This window comes from Nycticebus coucang, chromosome 5, assembly GCF_027406575.1.
Source record: "Nycticebus coucang isolate mNycCou1 chromosome 5, mNycCou1.pri, whole genome shotgun sequence".
Classification (NCBI taxonomy): domain Eukaryota; kingdom Metazoa; phylum Chordata; class Mammalia; order Primates; family Lorisidae; genus Nycticebus; species Nycticebus coucang.
In genome coordinates this window covers 125,411,378-125,431,823 of record NC_069784.1, presented here as the reverse complement: position 1 = coordinate 125,431,823, position 20,446 = coordinate 125,411,378, and the positions used below count along the sequence as shown (strand labels likewise).

Genomic DNA, 20,446 nt, shown 5'->3' with positions numbered 1-20,446 from the left:
AGGTACAGTTTGGCAGGTGAGTCCAGTAGTTCATAAACAACTTCATGGGGTCAATTTCCCAATCTCCTCTTTGTTTAGCCTTACTAGAGTTTTATACCCAAGTAGAAGAACACAGACATACACATATATAGGTACCTAGTGCAATAGGTATAATATTGTGATAAGGCCGGGCAATGGCTCACGCCTGTAATCCTAGCACTCTAGGAGGCCAAGGTGGGCAGATGGCTTGGGCTCAGGAGTTCGAGACTAGCCTGAGCTAGAGTGAGACTCTGTCTCTAAAAATAGCCGGGCATTGTGGTGGGTGTCTATAATCCTACCTACTCGGGAGGCTGAGGCAAGATGATCTCTTGAACCCAAGCGTTGAGGTTGCTGTGAGCTATGATGCCGCAGCACTGTACCGAGGGCTAAGAATGAGACTCTGTCTCAAAAAAAAAAAAAATAAAGAAAGAAAGAAATATTATGATAGATATATATGGTGCAGTGGGGGCAGTTTGGAAGAGGTGGATGTAGTCATTTCTACTAGAGGTAGAAGACCCTACCAGGGAAGATTAAAAACTTAACAGTAAGTCGTATAGTGTGAATATAAGTTGCTTGGTGAGGAGAAAATGTTACAGGCAGTCCCTAGGTTAGGGACTAGGTTTCCCCCTAGGTTAGGGGGAAAATTAGGTTATGAACAAGATAGGTTCTGTGGGTTTGTTCCTAAGTTGAATTTGTATGTAAGTTGGAACAGGTACATTTGCCTATTGCCCTCCATTCATAAGTATGTTTGTACATAAGCAGATGTTTATAACTTGGGCACTGCCTGTATTTCCCACCAGCAATGATTGATCATGCACATATTAAAAGTATGGCAGCTGTAGCTCAGCAGTTAGGGCACTGGCCACATATCCCAGGGCTGGTAAGTTCAAGCCCGTCCCAGGCCCACCAAACAACAATGACAACAACGACAACAAAAATAGCCAGGTGTTCTGGCAGGTGGCCTGTATTCCCAGCTACTTGGGAGGCTGAGGCAAGAGAATCGCTTAAGCCCAAAAGTTTGAGGTTGCTGTGAGCTGTGACCCTATGCCACTCTACCGAGGGTGACATAATAAGACTGTCTCTAAAAAAAAAAAAGTATGGAAAGTAGCCAGACTCAGTGGTTCAACCTGTAATCCTAGCACTCTGGGAGGCCAAGGTGGGAAGATTGCTTGAGCTTAGGAGTTCAAAACAGCCTGAGCAAGAGTGAGCCCCCATCTCTATTAAAAGTAGAAAAATTGGGTGGCGCCTGTGGCTCAGTCGGTAAGGCGCCAGCCCCATATACCGAGGGTGGCGGGTTCAAACCCGGCCTCGGCTGAACTGCAACCAAAAAAAAAAAAATAAAATAAAAAAAATAAAAGTAGAAAAATTAGGGGGAAAAAAAAATTGGGCATTATGGCTTATGTCTGTAGTCCCAGCTACTAGGGAAGAGTGTTTGAGCCCAGGAGTTTGAGGTTTCTGTGAGCTAGGGTAAAGCCATAGCACTCTAGCCTGGGCAACAGAGTGAGATTCTGTCTAAAAAAGTATGGAAGGTAAAATACCATGCAAATAGTCCAGTAAGATTTTTGGTTATAACACGTGGGGAAATTTTTTGTTTTTCTGATTGATCTCTTCTTAAAAATTTTTAAGGTTATCAACTGGCAAACATCTCTTCACATTCCACCACAAGCTAAACTGAGTCCTGAAGCTTCTGATCTTATTATCAAACTTTGCCGAGGACCAGAAGATCGCTTAGGCAAGAATGGTGCTGATGAAATAAAAGCTCATCCATTTTTTAAAACAATCGATTTCTCTAGTGACCTCAGACGTCAGTCTGCTTCATACATTCCTAAAATCACACACCCAACAGATACATCAAATTTTGATCCTGTTGATCCTGATAAGTTATGGAGTGATGATAATGAGGAAGAAAATGTAAATGACACTCTCAACGGATGGTATAAAAACGGAAAGCATCCTGAACATGCTTTCTATGAATTTACCTTTCGGAGATTTTTTGATGACAACGGCTACCCATATAATTATCCAAAGCCTATTGAATATGAATACATTAATTCACAAGGCTCCGAGCAACAATCAGATGAAGATGATCAACATCCAGGCTCAGAGATAAAAAATCGAGATCTAGTATATGTGTAACAACACTAGTAAGTAATTGTAATCAGGATTTGCAAAAGGGCCTGAAATGCAAAGTTTTTTGAGATTCTGACAGGAAAATTATGCAAATGCAACAGAGCTGTGTATCTTTGCTCTGTGTACAATATCTTATTTTCCTAAATTATGGAAAATCCTTTTAAAATCTTAATTTATTCCAGTCTTTTAAATCAGTAATTTAGAAAAAAAAATTGTTATACGGCAAGTAAATTATGAACTGAATATTATAGTCAGTTCTTAGTACTTAAAGTACTTAAAACAAAAAATAGTGCTTTGTTTAATAAAAGGGGAAGTTTGGTATCTATTTGTATATATGCTAAATAATTTTAAAAGACAAGAGTTTTTGAAATTTTTTGAAAGACAGTTTAGTTTTATCTTGCTTTAACCAAATATGAAACATACTGTGTATTTACAGGGCCCTCCCTCCCCATAACCTTGTTTTTGGTACAAAATAAGCTAGAGAAATTAAGCCATCATTTTGGTATGTGTTCCTAAGCTAATGATAATCTTTGTAATTCACATCCTGGCACAAAGAAATACAAGGTTGAAACACTGTTAATATGTTTATCAAAATGAAAAATAATTCAGTTTATTTTTTCCCTTCCCTTGGTGGTATATTTAATCTTCTAGCATTTATTTCTCAAGAATTACTATCTTTAAACAAAGCCAAAGCACAATGAGTTTTCTTTTCATATTGGTATTTTTAATGCTGCTTCCAGTTTTAAAAGGGAACAAAGCTGCCATAAATTAACGTTTTCAAATACTAAAAGCTAAAGTCTTTCATATTTTACTTTGAAATGAAAAAAAAAGTTTACCCTCTATCCTAAGCAGAGAAATTATTTTGTTTCATATAAAACTTTGATTAGAAATTATTTGTTGGTAGTCATTAAGTACTTTTTCTATTTAGTGACTAGTTTAGATTTTATTGTCAATGTTATGGTTTCCTCTTTCAGAACAGTGTTGCATATATAGATTGTTATTGGCAATGGAAAATCTGTCTATTTGGCAATATTTTACCTAAGGACAGATTAATTGATGGAAAAAATTAACTCTTGAGGTGGACACAAGTAATTAGGAAAAGCTATATTGTGGTTTTAGTAGAAAATTCAAGTCCTCTTGACTTATTTGAAGTCAAATAATATATTTTTCAACATATCTATTACATGTAATGCTGAAGTTCTAAAGAAGACTTAATGGTTTCAAACCAAAATACATGTAGCTTATATTTTAGCAAGGGGACAAGGGCTCTATTCTGACCATAGTAAAGTATTTTATTTTGTTTCCTTTTCTCGTGGAATTGATTTATCAAAACTTATTTGTGAATAAGAGGTGTAATTTCAGTCATTTTCAGACTTTTAACTTTCTTCATATAAAAGCTAATTGGAAACCATATATATAGTAAAATTAAAGATAGAGCTGTTCAGCTGAATGGGAGGGGCTAAGAATATTCACTCACATTTACCACCTTTCTAGAGATGGCCCTCTCAGCTCAGCTTCAAAACCACTGCCGTGTTTTCATAGGATTTGGGGGTCACTGGTTCTTTTGAGAGTCTGCTGAAAGCTGGGAACTTTCTTCCCAGGAAAAAAATGCACACCAACACACAGACGTAAAATGTTGCATGCTATTTCAGGGGATTCTGGGTCTCTTGAGACCTGCCACAGGCTCTAGGTTAAGGACCTGTATCCTACAAGAAAATCGTTTTATTAACCTAAGAACTTAGCTTTTAATTTACTAATACTCAGAATAGCAGTGTTTATATAAACACTGATAATTTGTGATGAAAAGGGCGTATAGCATGTGATAAAATGTCCTTACAAATGCCCCTCTCTTGCTGGGACAACACTAAGGTGTTTTAAATACACCAACACCATTTTGAGGGCACTGACGTGTTTGGCTCATTACAGGCTTAATACAGAAAAGTTTCTGAAGGATTTCTAAGAGAATTGTAAAAAGTGCATTGTTGTGAGATGGCAGTCTTCACTTCATGGAATATTTGATTAGTCCCATAAAATCCTATGCAAAACAAAGTAATTAGTTCAAGAATTTTTAGCTTGTTACATAAGATATCCCTCTTGCTCTTTGGACTTTTCCAGTCAGATTTATTTAAATTTCATTTAGTTGTTTTATTTCTGGATTATGGTGCAATACAGTAAAGAATAACTTTGTTACATTTATGTTGTAGGAAAACTAAGGTGCTGCCTCCTCCACTCTCCCTTCCCACAAAATCTGTATTGCCGCTATTGTCAAATGTAACAGACACTACAAATTTTGTATTCTTCTAGAATTTCCTCTGACAGTAGAAGCCTTCTGTATTTATCTAAAGCAGTATACAAACCTTTGGTATCTGTAATTTTAGTAGTTCAGATATACTTATTAGCTTTCCTATTCCAGAACTATATCCTGTTTTTCCAGTATGAAATCTGGTGCTTCCTGACCAAAAATATAAAAACAAAAATATAAAAAATATAGATGCTTTCAACTGAAATGGAGTGAAAACATTGGTTCTACATGTTTTCTTTTTAAAATAATTCTCACTCATTAAAAAACTTGCTGTCTTTCTTATACTTACCCCTTTTGTGCATATCAATAGTATTTATAAAACATGTTCTATAATTATGTTATTGTAGATACTGTTATGTATTGTCCACTGATACTATAAGGCAGGCCCTATTGCTGTATCTTTTCTACCTTCTTATTTGTAATAGAAGCTATAGAATGTATAACTAAGAAGTCACTTTGAGATTGACTTTTTAAAAAGTTATTACCTTCTGCTGTTGCAAAGTACAAAACTGTGAGTGGAAATGTTTTATTCTGACTTAATAATATGTTAGAAATTAGTGAATACAGTGGGAGGATTTTTAGACATTGCTGCTGCTGTTACCCAAGGTACTTTAGAAAAAAAAATTTCAATAAGCAAAAATAAACAAAAATCTCTGTGATATTTAAAGCGAAACATTTAGCCTATTCATTTTAATCTAAAGCAAAAGTAATTTGGGTCAACATACTGGTATATTTGTAAAATGCCTTAATATATCCTTTTGTGAAAGGCGCTACACAGTTTACTTTTATATTGTATTGTGTATATATGTATTTTGTATTAAAATTGAATCAATGGCAACACTATAGTTTTATAAAATCATGCTTTGTTAGAAAAGGAGTTATAGCTTTGCAATATAACTAAATTGTTTTGCATATTTCTGAATGTAATAGATCTGAATAATCAGCCTGTGTTTTTCATTAATCTATTTGTATATTTCCAATCATTTTCTCTAATGTAATGTTTGCTGGGATAATAAAAAAAGCAAAATTCAAACCTTTCAATTAAGTGTGAAAAGCTAACTTTTAAGCTGCTTCACTATGTCCATTGTTAATGGACAGCACTCTAGCCACAGAGTGCTGTCCAAAAGTTTATTTTAAGGTTTTTTTTTCTTTAAGAGAATTTATGATTAAAAATTTAATGCTTTGGGGCTCAGCACCTGTGGCTCAAGCGGCTAAGCCGCCAGCCACATACACTTAAGCTGGCAGGTTCGAATCCAGCCTGGGCCAGCCAAACAACAATGACGATGATTTTTTGCAACCAAAAAATAGACAGGCATTGTGGCAGGCGCCTGTAGTCCCAGCTACTTGGGAGGCGGAGGCAGGAGAATCACTTGAGCCCAGGAGTTGGAGGTTGCTGTGAGCTGTGATGCCATAGCACTCTACCCAGGGGCTACAATAAACAGCTTGAGGCTGTCTCAAAAAAAAAAAAAAAAAAAAAATTTTTAATGCTTTGGAATTAAAATATATAACTAATGATAGTACCAACTTAGGTTAAGGCAAACCAAATGTATTGTCAGATATTTCTATTTAAATGGGTTTTTTTTGTTTTGTTCTGTTTTTTGGAGACAAGAGTCTCAAGCTGTGACCCTGGCTAGAGTGCTGTGGCATCACTCCTCACAGCAACCTCAAACTCTTGGGCTTAAGAGATCCTCTTGCCTCAGCCTCCGAAGTAGCTGGGACTATAGGCACCCGCCACAACGCCGGCTATTTTTTGGTTATAGTTGTCATTGTTTGGCCGGCCTGGGCTGGATTCGAACCCACCAGCTCTGGTGTATGTGGCTGGCGCCTTAGCCACTTCAGCTGCAGGTGCCAAGTCACCATTTAAATGTTTCTTTTTTTTTAGAGACAGAGTTTCACTTTATTGCCTTCAGTTGAGTGTTATGGCATCACAGCTAACAGCAACCTCCAATTCCTGGGCTTAGGCAATTCCCTTGCCTCAGCCTCCTGAGTAGCTGGGACTACAGGTGCCTGCTACAATGCCCAGCTATTTTTTTGTTGCAGTTTGGTGGGTTTGAACCCGCCACCCTTGGTATATGGGGCCAATGCCCTACCCACTAAGCCACAGGAGCCGCCCTATTTAAATGTTTTCATTTTGTCCAATGTAAGTATAACAAATTTTTTGCGTTAAAGGCTTTCTTCAGATTATAGGTTTAAAATTTTTTAATTATTAAATTCTATATTTAATATCATTTGAGTACAGTTTATAATTGTTACTTTATTTACTTTCTTTTTTCTGAGATAGAGTCTCAAGCTGTCACCCTGGGTAAAGTGCTATGATATCACAGCTCACAGCAACCTCATACTTTTGGGCTTAAGTGATTCTCTTGCCTCCGCCTACCAACCAAGTAGTTGGGGCCATCAGGCGCCTGCCACAACACCTGGCCTTTTTTTTTTTTTTTTTGGTTGTAGTTATCATTGTTTGGTGGGCCCAGGCTGGATTTGAACCCGGCAGCTCTGGTGTATGTGGCTGGCGCCCTAGCTGCTTGAGCTATAGGCACCGAGCCTTTTTTTACTTTTTTAATAGAAGAGTTTCACTTTTATCTAGGCTGCAGTGCAGTGGTGCGATTATAACTCACTATAACCTCAAACTCTTGGACTCAAGTGATCTTTCTGCCTCAGCCTCCCAAATAGCTGGGACTTCAGGGGCTTGCAATCACATCCAGTTAATTTTTACTTTCCTTTTTTGAGATACATTCTCACTCTGTTGCCCTGAGTAGAGTGCTATGGTGTCAAAGCATACAGCATCCTCAATTCTTGGACTCATGCAATACTCATGCTATAGCCTCCCAAGTAGCTGGGAGGCAGGCACACTCAGGTCTTGCTCTTCCTCAGGCTGGTCTCAAACTCCTGAGCTCAAGCAGTCCACCCACCTTGACATCCCAGAGTGCTAGGATTACAGGCATGAGCCACCGTGCTCAGCCTCAATTTTTAAATTTTTTGCAGATATGGGGGATCTCACTGTGTTGCCCAGGCTAGTCTCAAACTCCTACTTCTGCCTCCTACAGGGCTGGTATTACAGGCATCAGCTACTATGCTGGTCTTGTTTATAATTTTTTTTTTTTTTGTATAGACAGAGTCTCACTGTATTGCCCTCGGGTAGAGTGCGGTGGCGTCACATGGCTCACAGCAACCTCTTAACTCTTGGGCTTACGCGATTCTCTTGCCTCAGCCTCCCGAGAAGCTGGGACTACAGGCGCCTGCCACAACGCCCGGCTATTGTTTATAATTTTTAAAATGTGAAGTTGTTGGTTAATCTGTTTTCCTTTATTTGCGATCCTTTATCATATGAAATTCTTACTAGATAAAATGTACATATTGATATTTTAATTTCATCTCAACTTCATAGGGATGGACAAATACTAAATGTTTCTCCCTGTTTCCAAGCATTACTATCATTAAGTTTCCATTTATCTCCATTTATGTACTCCCTTGTAAATTTGTTTTTGGCCTGCACGAGACCATTGTATAGCTGACACAAATTGCATTATTCCTTTGATTTATTTTGCTGCTTTGTGGACCACATTTGGCATGCCCAAAATTGTGACTATGTTGTACAACCCCGCCCACCACACACACTCTCACATGCGCAAACACATACATACATCTGCTTATATATGTAAAGGGTAGAGGGAGATTGCCAAATGTATGTTTGAAGCATGAACAGTTACTGTCCCCAGTATCTGGTCTTTCCTTCTTCCTTTCAGTAGCAGAGTTACCCAGATTCTGAACATTTTGCTAGATTCAGACTCTGGATGGAACTTTGGGTTGTGGAGGGGTTAAGTTTGTTCTGTGGCAGAAAGAAAAAGATTTTCATGAATGCCTAGCTCCCCACGTGTTGACGAATGGCAGAGGTAGCTCTTGTTTCCCAGTGTCTGTTTTCTCATTCTATTACTACTAAAGCCCCCATCCCTCTTTAAGTTTTGACTGTCCCACTGAGTCCATGTATCTTATATTCTCTAGGTATGGCCACGTGACTAGGTTTTGGCCATTGGGATATTAGCAGATGTGATATGTGTAAATTTTACATACACTTAGAGTTGATATTGCTTGCTCACCACTTGTTCTTTCCCTTTTCCCACTGAAAAGAACATGCACATAGTACATAGTGACTTTATATTAACCATGAAAACTAGGAAAGCACTCTAGTGATAGTAGATCAAGAAAATGAATAGAACCTGGTACCTGACAGATTGCTATGTCTCTGAGGCTAGAGTGCAGTGGCATCATCATAGCTCACTACACCCTCAAACTCCTGGGTTCCATCAATCCTCGAGTCTCAGCCTCTTGAAGTGGTAAGATTACAGGCATTAGACACTGCAGCTGTTTTCCTAAAATTTCTACATGATACTTGCACAGATCCATGGCCACACATGGCTGCAAGGTAGTGTGAAAATACAGTCTTTATTCCAGGTGACCTGATTCCATTAAACTAGTTTTTGTTATTAGGTAAGGAGAATGAGGGTTTGATGAGCAAATGGCAGGCAGTCTCTGCCACTGAGCAAATTGAGGGAATTTGTATCAGAGAGCTTCCATTTCTTTGAAGTTGGAGGCATAGTATCTTTCTGAAAGGGCCCAAAGAGCTGGGTAGCTGGCTTGTGGAAACTGATGAGTCTGAAATAAAGGATGGGAAGAGTGAAACAACTGAAGAGTGGGACAGGCAGAGAAGTAGGTTTCAGATGGGTTGTAGGGCATGAAATTGTGTTGCATCAATCTTCACAGTGACATGATTTACTCATGTTGAATGTAACATTCAACAGTCTGGTAGTAGCAGAGTAGTAATGGAAGCGCTTCAGAAAGAATGTGTATAAAGATAGTGCAGTACACTGGTAGGTCTGTCCCAGTTTACTTCTGCAAATACTGTGTTACATAATCTGAAAATCCAGCATATCTTACTTACGGTTAGAATTTTGTAGTCTTATATACTACATAGTCTGTATGCCAAGGGATGGCTCACATTTTTGAAGTATAAAGAAGAGGAATGCTAGATGCTTCACCAGGTGAGTGAAATTAATAACATCCTGAGAATCCCTCTAGATCAGCGGTTCTCAACCTGTGGGTCGCAACTGTATTAAAGGGTTGCGACATTAGGAAGGTTGACAACTACTGCTCTAGATTTCTCTGATGAAATGTACAAAATTGTCTCTAGGCCAGGCATGGTGGCTCACGCCTGTAATCCTAACACTCTAGGAGGCTAAGGTGGGTAGATTACTCGAGCTCAAGACTTTGTGATCATCCTGAGCAAGAGTGAGACCCCCACCTCTACTAAAAATAGGAATAAAAAACTAACCAGGCATGGTGGCACATGTGTATAATCCTAGCTACTGGGGAGGTTAAGACAAGAGGATCACATGAACCCTGGAGGGTGAGGTAGCTGTTAGCTACAGTTGCCATGGCACTCTACCCAGGGGAACAGAATGAGACTCATTCTCTAATTCTTTGAAATGATTTTATTTATTCTACAAATATCTAATTAATGCCTGTAATAGGTCAGACATTGCTCTAGTCAAATGGACAAAGTATCTGACTTATTTAAATTTACCTGCTGAGGCAAGAATGACAAATATATAATGTTGACAGATAGTCATTATGGCCATTCCCTTTCCTTTTCTTTTTTTCTCAGAGAGTGTGATGGCATTGTAGCTCACAGCAACCTAATTCTTGAACTCAAGCAATCTTCTTGCATTAGCCTCCCTCATGGCTAGACCAAATCAGAGATGTTGTTTGAGGATTCTCCATACTTCTTTCCAAAGAGGCTATATTAGTCTGCAATCCACGGAGTCTTTCCCATGGAGAGGGGAATTTTTTTTTGATACAGAGTCTCACTTTGTTGCCCCTGGTAGAGTGCTGTGGCATCGTAGCTCATAGCAACCTCAAACTCTTGGGCTTAAGCAAAACTCTTGCATCAACCTCCCTCAAGCCTGGCACTACTGGCACCTCCCATAGTACTCAGCTATTTCTATAGAGCTTTTGCTCAGGCTGGTCTTGAACTCCTGAGCTCAAATAATCCACCTGCCTCAGGCTGAGTGCTAGGATCACAGGCGAGAGCCACCACCCTTCCCTTTCTGTGTAATTCCAGAGGTCACAACAACTCTTGCAACAGTCATTCAATCTATTCCCTCTCCCCTCCAAACCTTCTTTCTCTTAACTGCCAAATTAATCTTTGCTATATAATTTATGCCTTTATTTGAAAACTTTTCAGTGGTTCCTTTTTGTCTACTGAAAATTTAAACTCTGTAGCTGGTACCTCCCTTTCTCTCTTCTCCCATAACTTGTCTTCATGTGTCCTGTGATCCTGCCAAGTTAATCTGACCATTCAACAGGAAATTATCATCTCAGATTTCTGAGTTCCAGTTTGGACACAATCATTTTAAAAGGGTCGTGAGGGTAGAAATGGTCATGAAGGTGGTGTACAAGTATTCTGTTTGTCCTTCAAGGCACACCAAAAAACTGAACACCCCCATTCCTTTGAAGTCCAGCTCTACCACATGACTTGCTCTGGCCAATGAAATGTCTGCATTTCATTGGCGTGTGTCACATCCTAGCAGAAGCTGTCCCATTCATCTCTTTTGTTTTGTTTTCCTGCCAAGGGTCCCTGTGCCTGCATCTCCTCCGCTGTGAACATATACAGTAGATCAGAAAAAAATACCTGTTGTTTTAAGACTCTGTGATTTAGGGGTTACTATAACATAACCCGCTAATAAAACTAGTAAAGAAATAGAAGTAGTGAATGTAAGCCACTTGCATTGTCTTTCAACTTAAAAAAATCCTCATTGGAAAAGAAAATCCTCACTGGGGCTCAGAACCTGTGGCTCAAGCAGCTAAGGCACCAGTCACATATACCAGCCCAGCCCGCCAAACAACAATGACGGCTGCAACCAAAAAATAGCCAGACGTTGTGGCGGGTGCCTACAGTCCCAGCTACTTGGGAGGCGGAGGCAGTAGAATCACTTGAGCCCAGGAGTTGGAGTTTGCTGTGAGCTGTGATGCCACAGCACTCTGCTCAGGGCAACAGCTTAAGGCTCTGTCTCAAAAAAAAAAAAAAAAAGGGCGGCCCCTGTGGCTCAAGGAGTAGGGCGCCGGTCCCATATGCCGGAGGTGGCCGGTTCATACCCAGCCCCGGCCAAAAACCACAAAAAAAAAAAAAAAAATCCTCATTGAGGTACAATTTACATACAACAAAATGTATCCATTTTATACGTACCGTTTGATGAGTTTTGGTAAGTATATACACTCTGGGCGACCACTACCCCAACAGAATATTCCCATCACCCATCACCTCAAAACAGGTCCTTGGGCCTCTTTGCAGTCAATTTCCTTTGAATCCAGCCTCAGACAACCAACGACTGACCAGCCCTTACTATAGATTAGTTTTGCTTGTTCTAGAACTTCCTATAAGTGGAACCACACAATATGCGTTCCTTTTGTGCCTTTTTCTTTTTTTTTTTTTTTTGAGACAGAGTCTCACTATGTTGCCCTCAGTAGAGTGCTATGGCATCACAGCTCATAGCAACCTCAAACTCTTGGGCTTAAGTGATTCTCTTCCCTTAGCCTCCCGTAGCTGGAACTACAGGCACCTACCACAACGCCTGGCTTTTCTTTTGTTGCAATTGTCATTGTTTTAGCTGGCCTGGGCCGGGTTTAAACCTGCCAGCTTTGGTTCACGTGGCTGGTGCTGAGCCCTTTTATAAGTTGTTAAACTGTAAATTGGCTTTATAAGTTAGCGTATCTTCGCACTCACATAAAAGATGAAGATTAAGGCCTGGGCACAGGGGCTCCTACCTGTTGTCCAGGTACTTGGGAGGCTGAGGCAAGAGTATGACACAAGCCTAGGCTCAAGTGGCCATGATCTTGCCATTACATTGCAGCCTGGGTAATATAGCAAGACCTCATCTCTAAAATAAATAAAAGCAATTCAAGAGAAATGCATCCATTCAGCCAGCAAATACTTATTGAGCGCTTACTGTGTACCAGTGTTTGGTGCTGAGTATATAATGGTCAACAAAATAGAATGTTTCATGAGGCTTAAAGTCTTTTTTTTTTTTGAGACAGAGTCTCACTGTGTTGCCCTCGGTAGAGTGCTGTGCCATCGCAGCTCACGGCAACCTTATACTCTTGGGCTTAAGTGATTCTCTTGCCTCAGCCTCCCACATAGCTGGTACTACAGGCGCCCAGCACAATGTGGTGGGCTATTTTTTTTTTGTAATTGTCATTGTTTTAGCAGGCCTGGGCCGGATTCGAACCCACTGATGTATGTGGCCGGCGCCCTAACCACTGAGCTATGGGTGCTAAGCCTAAAGTCTTGTAAAAAAATTTTTTTTATTAGAGACAGTCTCACTTTGTTGCCCTCAGAAGTGTGCCATGGTGTCACACCTCATAGCAACCTCCAGCTCTTGGGCTTAGGCGATTCTCTTGCCTCAGCCTCCCGAGTAGCTGGGACTATAGGCACCTGCCATCACACCCGGCTATTTGTTGTTGTTGTTGCAATTGGGCCGGGGCCGGGTTTGAACCTGCCACCCTCGGTATATGGGGCTGGCACCCTACTCACTGAGCCACAGGCATTGCCCAGTAAAATTCTTAACTAAGTAGAAAATATTGTAATAGCTGTGCCTAGGTGGATGTGAACTCTATTGTAATAGAGCACAAGAAACTATAAAGGAAAATCAAATCTTAGGACCCCCAAACTCATTATGCCATGGGAAGAGTTAAGCCTGGAAACTGAGTCATGCAACACTGCCATCCTTTATCAGATGGTAGTGATTTCAAAACCCGGTGTCATAACATGACGTAGAGGCCAGGCTTCCACAATGACAAATGGTCTTATGCTTCTCCAGATGGCTGTCTTCACTATTTATAAAGAAATTTGTTATAAGCCCTAAAACTTAACAGATATATAGCCCCCTATAAAACATGTGCATGTCAATTGCAACCTTGGGTCTACAGCCTAAGGAAATTCGTAAACCTGAGTTCTGTTAAATCTCACACTGACAATGTGGGCATATCTCCACAGACATAGAACAAGCATGAGAGGAAATCAATCACTCCCTTGCCCACACTGAAAGAGCTACATAACCAACTTTTCTCTCTACTTCCTCTTCTTCAAATGTTCACCTTATCTTATGTAAAACATAGATTTATTGAGCATTAATTAGAGCCTCACAAGAAGGCAACCATTTGTCTCACTGTCTACCTGCCTCTCCTTAAATACTGACTTCCTAAGACCTTTGGAGGGCACAGGTCATATGTGCTTTTATTGTTTGTGTTTTTCCCAGGTATGTCCTCAAACTCTAGTTTAATAAGCCACAACTAATTTTGACTCTATAGTTTGAAGGTATCAAGATTATATTTATTATATCTTTTTGGAATGAAAAAACAATTCTAGGAAGTACAGATTAATCACCTAATTAATAAATTTAACCTTTATCTTTTTTCTACCTCAGCCTCCTGGGGTGGCTGGTACTACAGGCATGCACCACTATCTCTGGCTAATTTAAAAAAAATTATATATATATATATATATTTGTAGCCAGCCACTATACCAGGATGAATCGCTTTTGCATGTCTATAGTTATTAAATTACTGGGATGCTTTAATGTTAGAATTTTAATTACCATGCTTTCCTGAAGGAAAACGTGTATTTATTTTTTAAGAGACAGGCTCTCACTCTGTTGCCCAGGCTAGAGAGCAGTGGCGTCATCATTAGCTCACTGCAGACTCTTAACTCCTCGACTCAAGAGATCCTTCTGGCTCAGCATTCATGAGTGGCTTGGACTACAGTTCTGCAGCACTACACCGCGTCGGCTTGGAGGGGGGGGTTTTGCACAGATAGGGTCTTGCTTGACCAAGCTGATTTCAAACTCCTGGCCTCAACGGCTCCTCCCGCCTCGACCTCCCAAGGGGTTAGGATTACAGGCCTAAACCAGTGGGAAAAACTGCCTCTTAGATGGAGAGTGAGACAAGAGGCAGCCCAGCCAGTAGCACAGTGTCGTACATACCTGTAAATCCTGAAACATCCTAACCGTCCTTTTCTGCTTATATTAAAAGGGTGACCAAAAATATACAAGAAAATAAAATTCCACCAGCAGCGTAACCGAATACCTTTGCTTCCACCTTCCCTATTTTATCCCATTGTGTCATAACATAGAGTCCTCCTGATGAATTCTGAGTACAGTACGAGGTTCTAAAACAGGATTTGTCATAAACGAATTGCTTGTTCCTTGACACTCATCTGTAGAATAGCCACTCTGACCTCCTAATCTCTGTGGAGTGTGGTCAAAAACCAAATGGGAGGGAAAGTGAGTAAGCACTCCAAAAAGATAACGACGTACTGAGGAAGTACCGCTTCGGGTCAACACCGCTCCGAATTTTTGCCGGCCGCCGCGCGAAGGCGGCGAGAAACTGCGCAGGCGCGCTCCAGAGCCCGGCCACACCCCCACCCCGCCCGTCCCGCCCGGCGCGCGCACGCCGCCTGGCGTCCTCGCTCCCGGGGCGTCGCCCCGCGTGCGCCGGAGTCGCCCAGGCTGCCCCCAGTACCGGAAGTGACCCTGGCGGGTTTGCCTTCAAATTCTCGGCGAACAGAAGCCGGACCCCGGGCTGGCGACGGTTGACTGGGCAGAAGTGATCCGTGAGCCGAAAGCGGGGTGGTTGGGGCTGGGCCGAGCCCCTCTTTCCTCGCTAGCAGGAGCCCCACTCGGCCCTTCCTGTGCACCTGGCTGTGGACGCTCTCCCGAGGAGCCTGGGCCGCCACAGGTGAGTGCTCCCGCGCTCCTCTGGCACCCAGGGTCCTCGAACTCGGGGCTGGTTTTGCAGTAAGAGCCCGCTGGGCATCCTGCGGTAAGCCTGCCCGTGCGTGCGCCGGGGTCTTAGATCCTTGCTGTTGTCCCTGACCCCAGTGGTTCAGGCGACAATCCGCCTACCTGAGGAATCCTGTCCAGCCAGGAATTGTTCAGCGGCTCCTGTGGATCCTATCAACGTCACCGGCCGAGAGAATGTGTTTTTATTTGTTTTCTTTTTTGACTGGTACCTTCTCGAATCCGCCCACGCCCACCCCACCCTCTCCTCTAAGCCCTCGCCCTTGATAAACCAGGAAAAGTTACGACGTTAGAATGCATCTTGCCTTCTTACAGTCTGTTAGGTTGGTGAGATATTGTTCAGTATGTTACTTCTTTAAATATTTATTCTAGAGCTGGGCGTCCCCTGGGAGGCTTATGGCCCTTTTTGTTTAGAGTTGGTACCTTTTAGAAACTTAATCCTCGAAATATTTGTTCTATATATATAAAATGACAAAGAGATAAACGTGGATCCTTAAGTCTTGCAAAGCATAATCTCAAACCCTTATTTAATCAAAAGTAGTTTCTTTTTTTAACTGCGAAGTGCCGCCTATAGTTACTGACTTCCAACAGCTTTTTCTCTTGTAAGTACTAATTTATGATTTCTTTGAAATCAGACCTTTAGTTACCGCTGAAAACTATTCCCGATGTTTTAGAATGTGTGCGATAGATGTTTGATATTTAGTCACAATGATAGTCAACTTACGTGTCAAGAAAGAGTCTTGTAATGTTTATACAATTCTAAATGTCTCAATATGTAGCCCTATTTCCTTTTCCAAAGGAGATGGTTTTTGTAATCAGTGAGTTCTTATACCAAGAAATAGGAGCAAAATTCTTTGTTTTGTGTTAACAACTTATGGCCTATAACCTACCTTAAAAAAAAAAAAGGCAGCGCTAATCAACTTTACAGCATTCCTAGACTATGAAGAGCTATATAAAGCTTCTTTCTGGCCTTGGTTATTTAAGAAACTTTTATATTTTATAGATTCAGTAGTAGGCATACTGTGTACTCTAGGAAGGATTCTGCAGCTCATTTGGAAACAGTATCACAATTCTGACATATATTGAGGATTACAGAATCTTGTAGAATTTAGTGTATTACCAACATTGTTGGATTTCTGTTTGCAACATTTTTTTTTAGCAACTTGACTGTTTAAAAATACAGCATTTTCACATCAATATGGTCAATGTTGATAACATGCTAAATAGATTTTATTTGTAGTGTTTATTGATAGGGCTTGGATATGGCTTTTAAATTACTGTACTTACTGATTTGTTTTGTTTAGGGTGAACTGAAAGGAAGTTTACCAAATACATAAAGACGTTGCCAAAAAAATGTACACACATTTTAAGAGCTTTTATCTATGTATTACTTTTAAAAGTTAAATTGAAGGTACTCTTTTTTTTTTTTTTCTTTTTTCTTTTTTTTGAGACATTCTCACTCTGTCGCCCTGGGTAGACTGCCATGGCATCACAACTTACAGCAACCTCAAACTCTTGGGCTTAAGTGATTCTGTTGCCTCTGCCTCCCAAGCAGCTGGGACTACAGGCACCCAGCACAATGCCTGGGTATTTTTTGGTTGTAATTGTTATTGTTGTTTGGCAGGCCTGGGCTGGATTTGAACCCACCAGCTCCGGTGTGGGTGGCTGGTGCCCTAGCTGCTGAGCTATAGGTTCTGAGTCAAATGGAAGGTACTCTTACCAGTCAAGTGTAGCTAGACATGCTACTGCAATTCATGTACTTCTTGGGAATGATCGATTTAACTCCCAACAAGATCACTTAAAGTAGGTATAAATTTTTTTTTTGAATCCTCGGTATATAGGGGAATTTGTATGTATAATTTTTTTTTCTGAAAAGGTTTTTTGTGGTGGTGGTGGTGGTGGTGGTAGTGCTTTTTTTTAAAATAGTGATAACTTTCTTGTACTTCAGTATTTATCATATGATGATTACATAGCTAAGAAAAATATATGCCATGCTATAATTGGTCATGGGTCACTCATTTATTGTGCTTATTCATAATCATCAGTGACTGATGTATATTAGCATATGATTTCTTTTATATCCCAGAGATGAACATCTTGAAAATTGCTTACCAGTGTTTTGCCACTTTTTTTTTTTTTTTTGTAGAGACAGAGTTTCACTTTATTGCCCTCGGTAGAGTGCCGTGGCGTCACACAGCTCACAGCAACCTCCAACTCTTGGGCTTAGGCGATTCTCCTGCCTCAGCCTCCCAAGTAGCTGGGACTACAGGCGCCCGCCACAATGCCCGGCTATATTTTTGTTGCGGTTTGGCCGGGGCTGGGTTTGAACCCGCCACCCTCAGCATATGGGGCCGGCGCCCTGCTCACTGAGCCACAGGCGCCGCCCTGTTTTGCCACTTTTAAAGTCACACACACTTGGTTCACTAAAGTGCATAATTGAGTTTCATGATCTGGTTTTTTTTTTTTTTTTTTTAGAAATTTGGCAGATAAATATTTTAAAGACATTTTCAGGCTTTCAACATTGATGCAGATTTTTAGTCTATGCTTTGATAATATGCTTCTCTCCAATTAGCAAACAAAGAAAAAAGAACTTAGAATCAAATGATATCCCTTCTAGTAATCAAGGATATCAAGATCTAATTCTTATTTTTGTCTATAATGCAGTTCCGTACAACTCAGTTGGTGTACCTTAAATTTTTTTTTAATAAATTACCTATGCATGACTTGGTAAAAACTGCATGACACTGCAGTTTTTAGGAACTGCAGCCTAAAATTTTAGGAACTCAGCCTAAAATTTCTTTTAAAATCACATGGATAAGCTATCTTTTTTTAGGTGTGGAATAGGGAGGTCCCCGTATTTGTTGTTTGGAAAGAGTATAAGAATCTTAGGCTCAAATATTTGGATCTGTTAACCTGTTGTTTTTTAGTTTTTTTTTTTTTTTTTTTTTTTTTTGTGGCCGGGGCTGGGTTTGAACCCACCACCTCTGGCATATGGGACTGGCGCCCTACTCCTTGAGCCACAGGCGCTGCCCCTGTTTTTTAGTTTCTTTGGTCACTTTTTCCTAATCCTAGAAGAGAAGAAAAGAACACTTTTAGTTTCTTTGTGCAGACACTAACTGCATTGCATATATATTGTTTGCTAGAAAATTTCCTGTAAAATGGAGTTTTTAGTATTAAAAACAATTTTTTTTTTTTTTGCAGTTTTTGGCCGGCTCTGGGTTTGAACCCGCCACCTCCGGCATATGGGGCCGGTGTCCTACTCCATTGAGCCACAGGTGCCACCCCACAATTTTTTTTTTTGAGACAGAGTCTCACTATATCACCCTCAGTAGAGGGTGCTTTTGCTGTGCTTTCGCTGCTCACAGCAACCTCAAACTCTTGGGCTTAAGCAATTCTCTTGCCTCAAGTAGCTGGGACTACAGGTGTCTGCCACAATGCCTGGCTTTTTTTGTTGCAGTTGTCATTGTTGTTTAGCTGGCCCAGGCTGGGCTTTTGAACCACCACCCTTTTTGTATATGGCCGGTGCACTACCCACTGAGCTATAGGCGCTACCAGTATTAAAAAATTTTGACTCTGTTACTTGCAATTCCCCAATGCCTCTTACTCAATTTAAATAAATTTAGTCGTTAGCAAAGTTGTACCTACTCAGGCCTTGTAAGCAAAATGATGGTCCTATTAGAATAGTGTAAAGGAAAACCTTGCTATGAGATGAAGCAGGCATAGCCCATGGTTATTTTTCTATTTAATATTCTGGGTAAGCAAGAGCTTGAATTTTGGGGCAATCTCACTTTCATAAGTGTTCTATTAATGTTGAACCAATAACTAATGTTTTTAGTTCATAGTAACTGTAAAAAGTTATAGTTAAAATTTGGCTTATTAGCTTTTTTCTAAATAGTCATTTTTTTCAAATATTGCCAGATATTGTACTAGGTAGACCCAGTTTCTGTCTTTTGCAGTATAATTTTAGCAATGCTAAGGATACTTTTTTTTTTTTTTTTTATTGAGACAGAGTCTCACTTTGTCACCCTTGGTAGAGTGCTGTGGCATCATAGCTCACAGCAACCTCAAACTCTTGGGCTCAAGTGATTCTCTTGCCTTAGCCTCGCTGGGCAAGAGACTACAGGCACCCACCGCAACGCCCAGCTATTTTTTTTGTTTAGCAGACCCAGGCCAACTTCAAACCCACCAGCCCCAAAATATGTGGCTGGTGCCCTAAGCACTGAGTTACGGGCACCCAGCCTAAGGATACATTTTTGAAAATTGGGAAAATTTCATAAATTTATAGTGTTGTTACTCATTTGAGAACTATATTTTAGCTTCGACAATACTAAAGGAATGGGGAAAATTACTTTTGTTTAACATTAGTGAACTGAAGGTGTTTTGATACTATTTTGAGTAAACACATTGCTTCTTTGATCACCAGGGATTTTTCAGGTTATTTATTAATGTGGCCTTGGTTTGACTTTACATTTGTGTTTATTAGAAAATGTTGATTCCTTAGCTCCTGAGAAATTTTTCTTTTTTCTTCTTTTTTTTTTGAGACAGAGTCTCAAGCTGTCGCCCTGAGTATAGTCCCGTGGCGTCACAGCAACCTCCAGCTCTTCGGCTTAACTAATTCTCTTGCCTCAGCCTCCCAAGTAGCTGGGACTACAGGCACCCGCCACAACACCTGGCTTTTTTTGTTGTTGTTGCAGTTGGCCTGGACTAGGTTCGAACACGCCAGCCTTGGTGTATGTGGCTGGCATCCTACCTACTGAGCTATGGGCACTGCCTTCTGAGGAATTTTTCTGATGAGAAAGAAAAGTTTAAAACACAGAACCTTGAAAGAAAGCGTGGAGTGACTTACATGAGTTTTGGGCCAATCAACCATGGCCCTCAGATAAAAAGAGAGAATTAAGGACAACCTATATGTAAGTAATTAATTTAGGTTTTCTTAATGGGAGAAAGGAAAGACGAATCTGGAGGGAGTTTATTAAGGAAAGGAGAGGCTTGATATCAAGCTCATTCAGATCAACTATGTTCTTTCAGCAGTTGGCCCCAGTGATATTCTTCTAACCTTGCCTAGACTAGGTGTCACTATAAGGCATGGCTGGCTTCAGGGCACAAGTAATCACAGAGGAATTAAGCTGTAATCTCAGTTTGGTAAGGA

At 40.5% G+C, this 20,446-nt stretch overlaps 2 protein-coding genes across 3 annotated transcripts in view; both read left to right on the top strand.

Annotated features, from left to right (window-relative positions):
* Window positions 1–5,491, top strand: part of LATS1 (large tumor suppressor kinase 1) — a 54,996-nt gene extending 49,505 nt beyond the window's left edge. For both annotated transcript variants that reach the window (XM_053591586.1, XM_053591587.1), the window contains exon 8: window positions 1,645–5,491. In XM_053591586.1, the coding sequence (XP_053447561.1) occupies window positions 1,645–2,154 (510 nt within the window). In that variant the 3' untranslated portion in view covers window positions 2,155–5,491. The remainder of the gene's footprint in view (window positions 1–1,644) is intronic.
* A 9,491-nt stretch (window positions 5,492–14,982) lies between these two features.
* KATNA1 (katanin catalytic subunit A1) overlaps window positions 14,983–20,446 on the top strand; it is a 42,993-nt gene continuing 37,529 nt past the window's right edge. The window contains exon 1 of the mRNA XM_053591590.1: window positions 14,983–15,235. The gene's annotated coding sequence lies outside the window, so the exon portion shown is untranslated. The remainder of the gene's footprint in view (window positions 15,236–20,446) is intronic.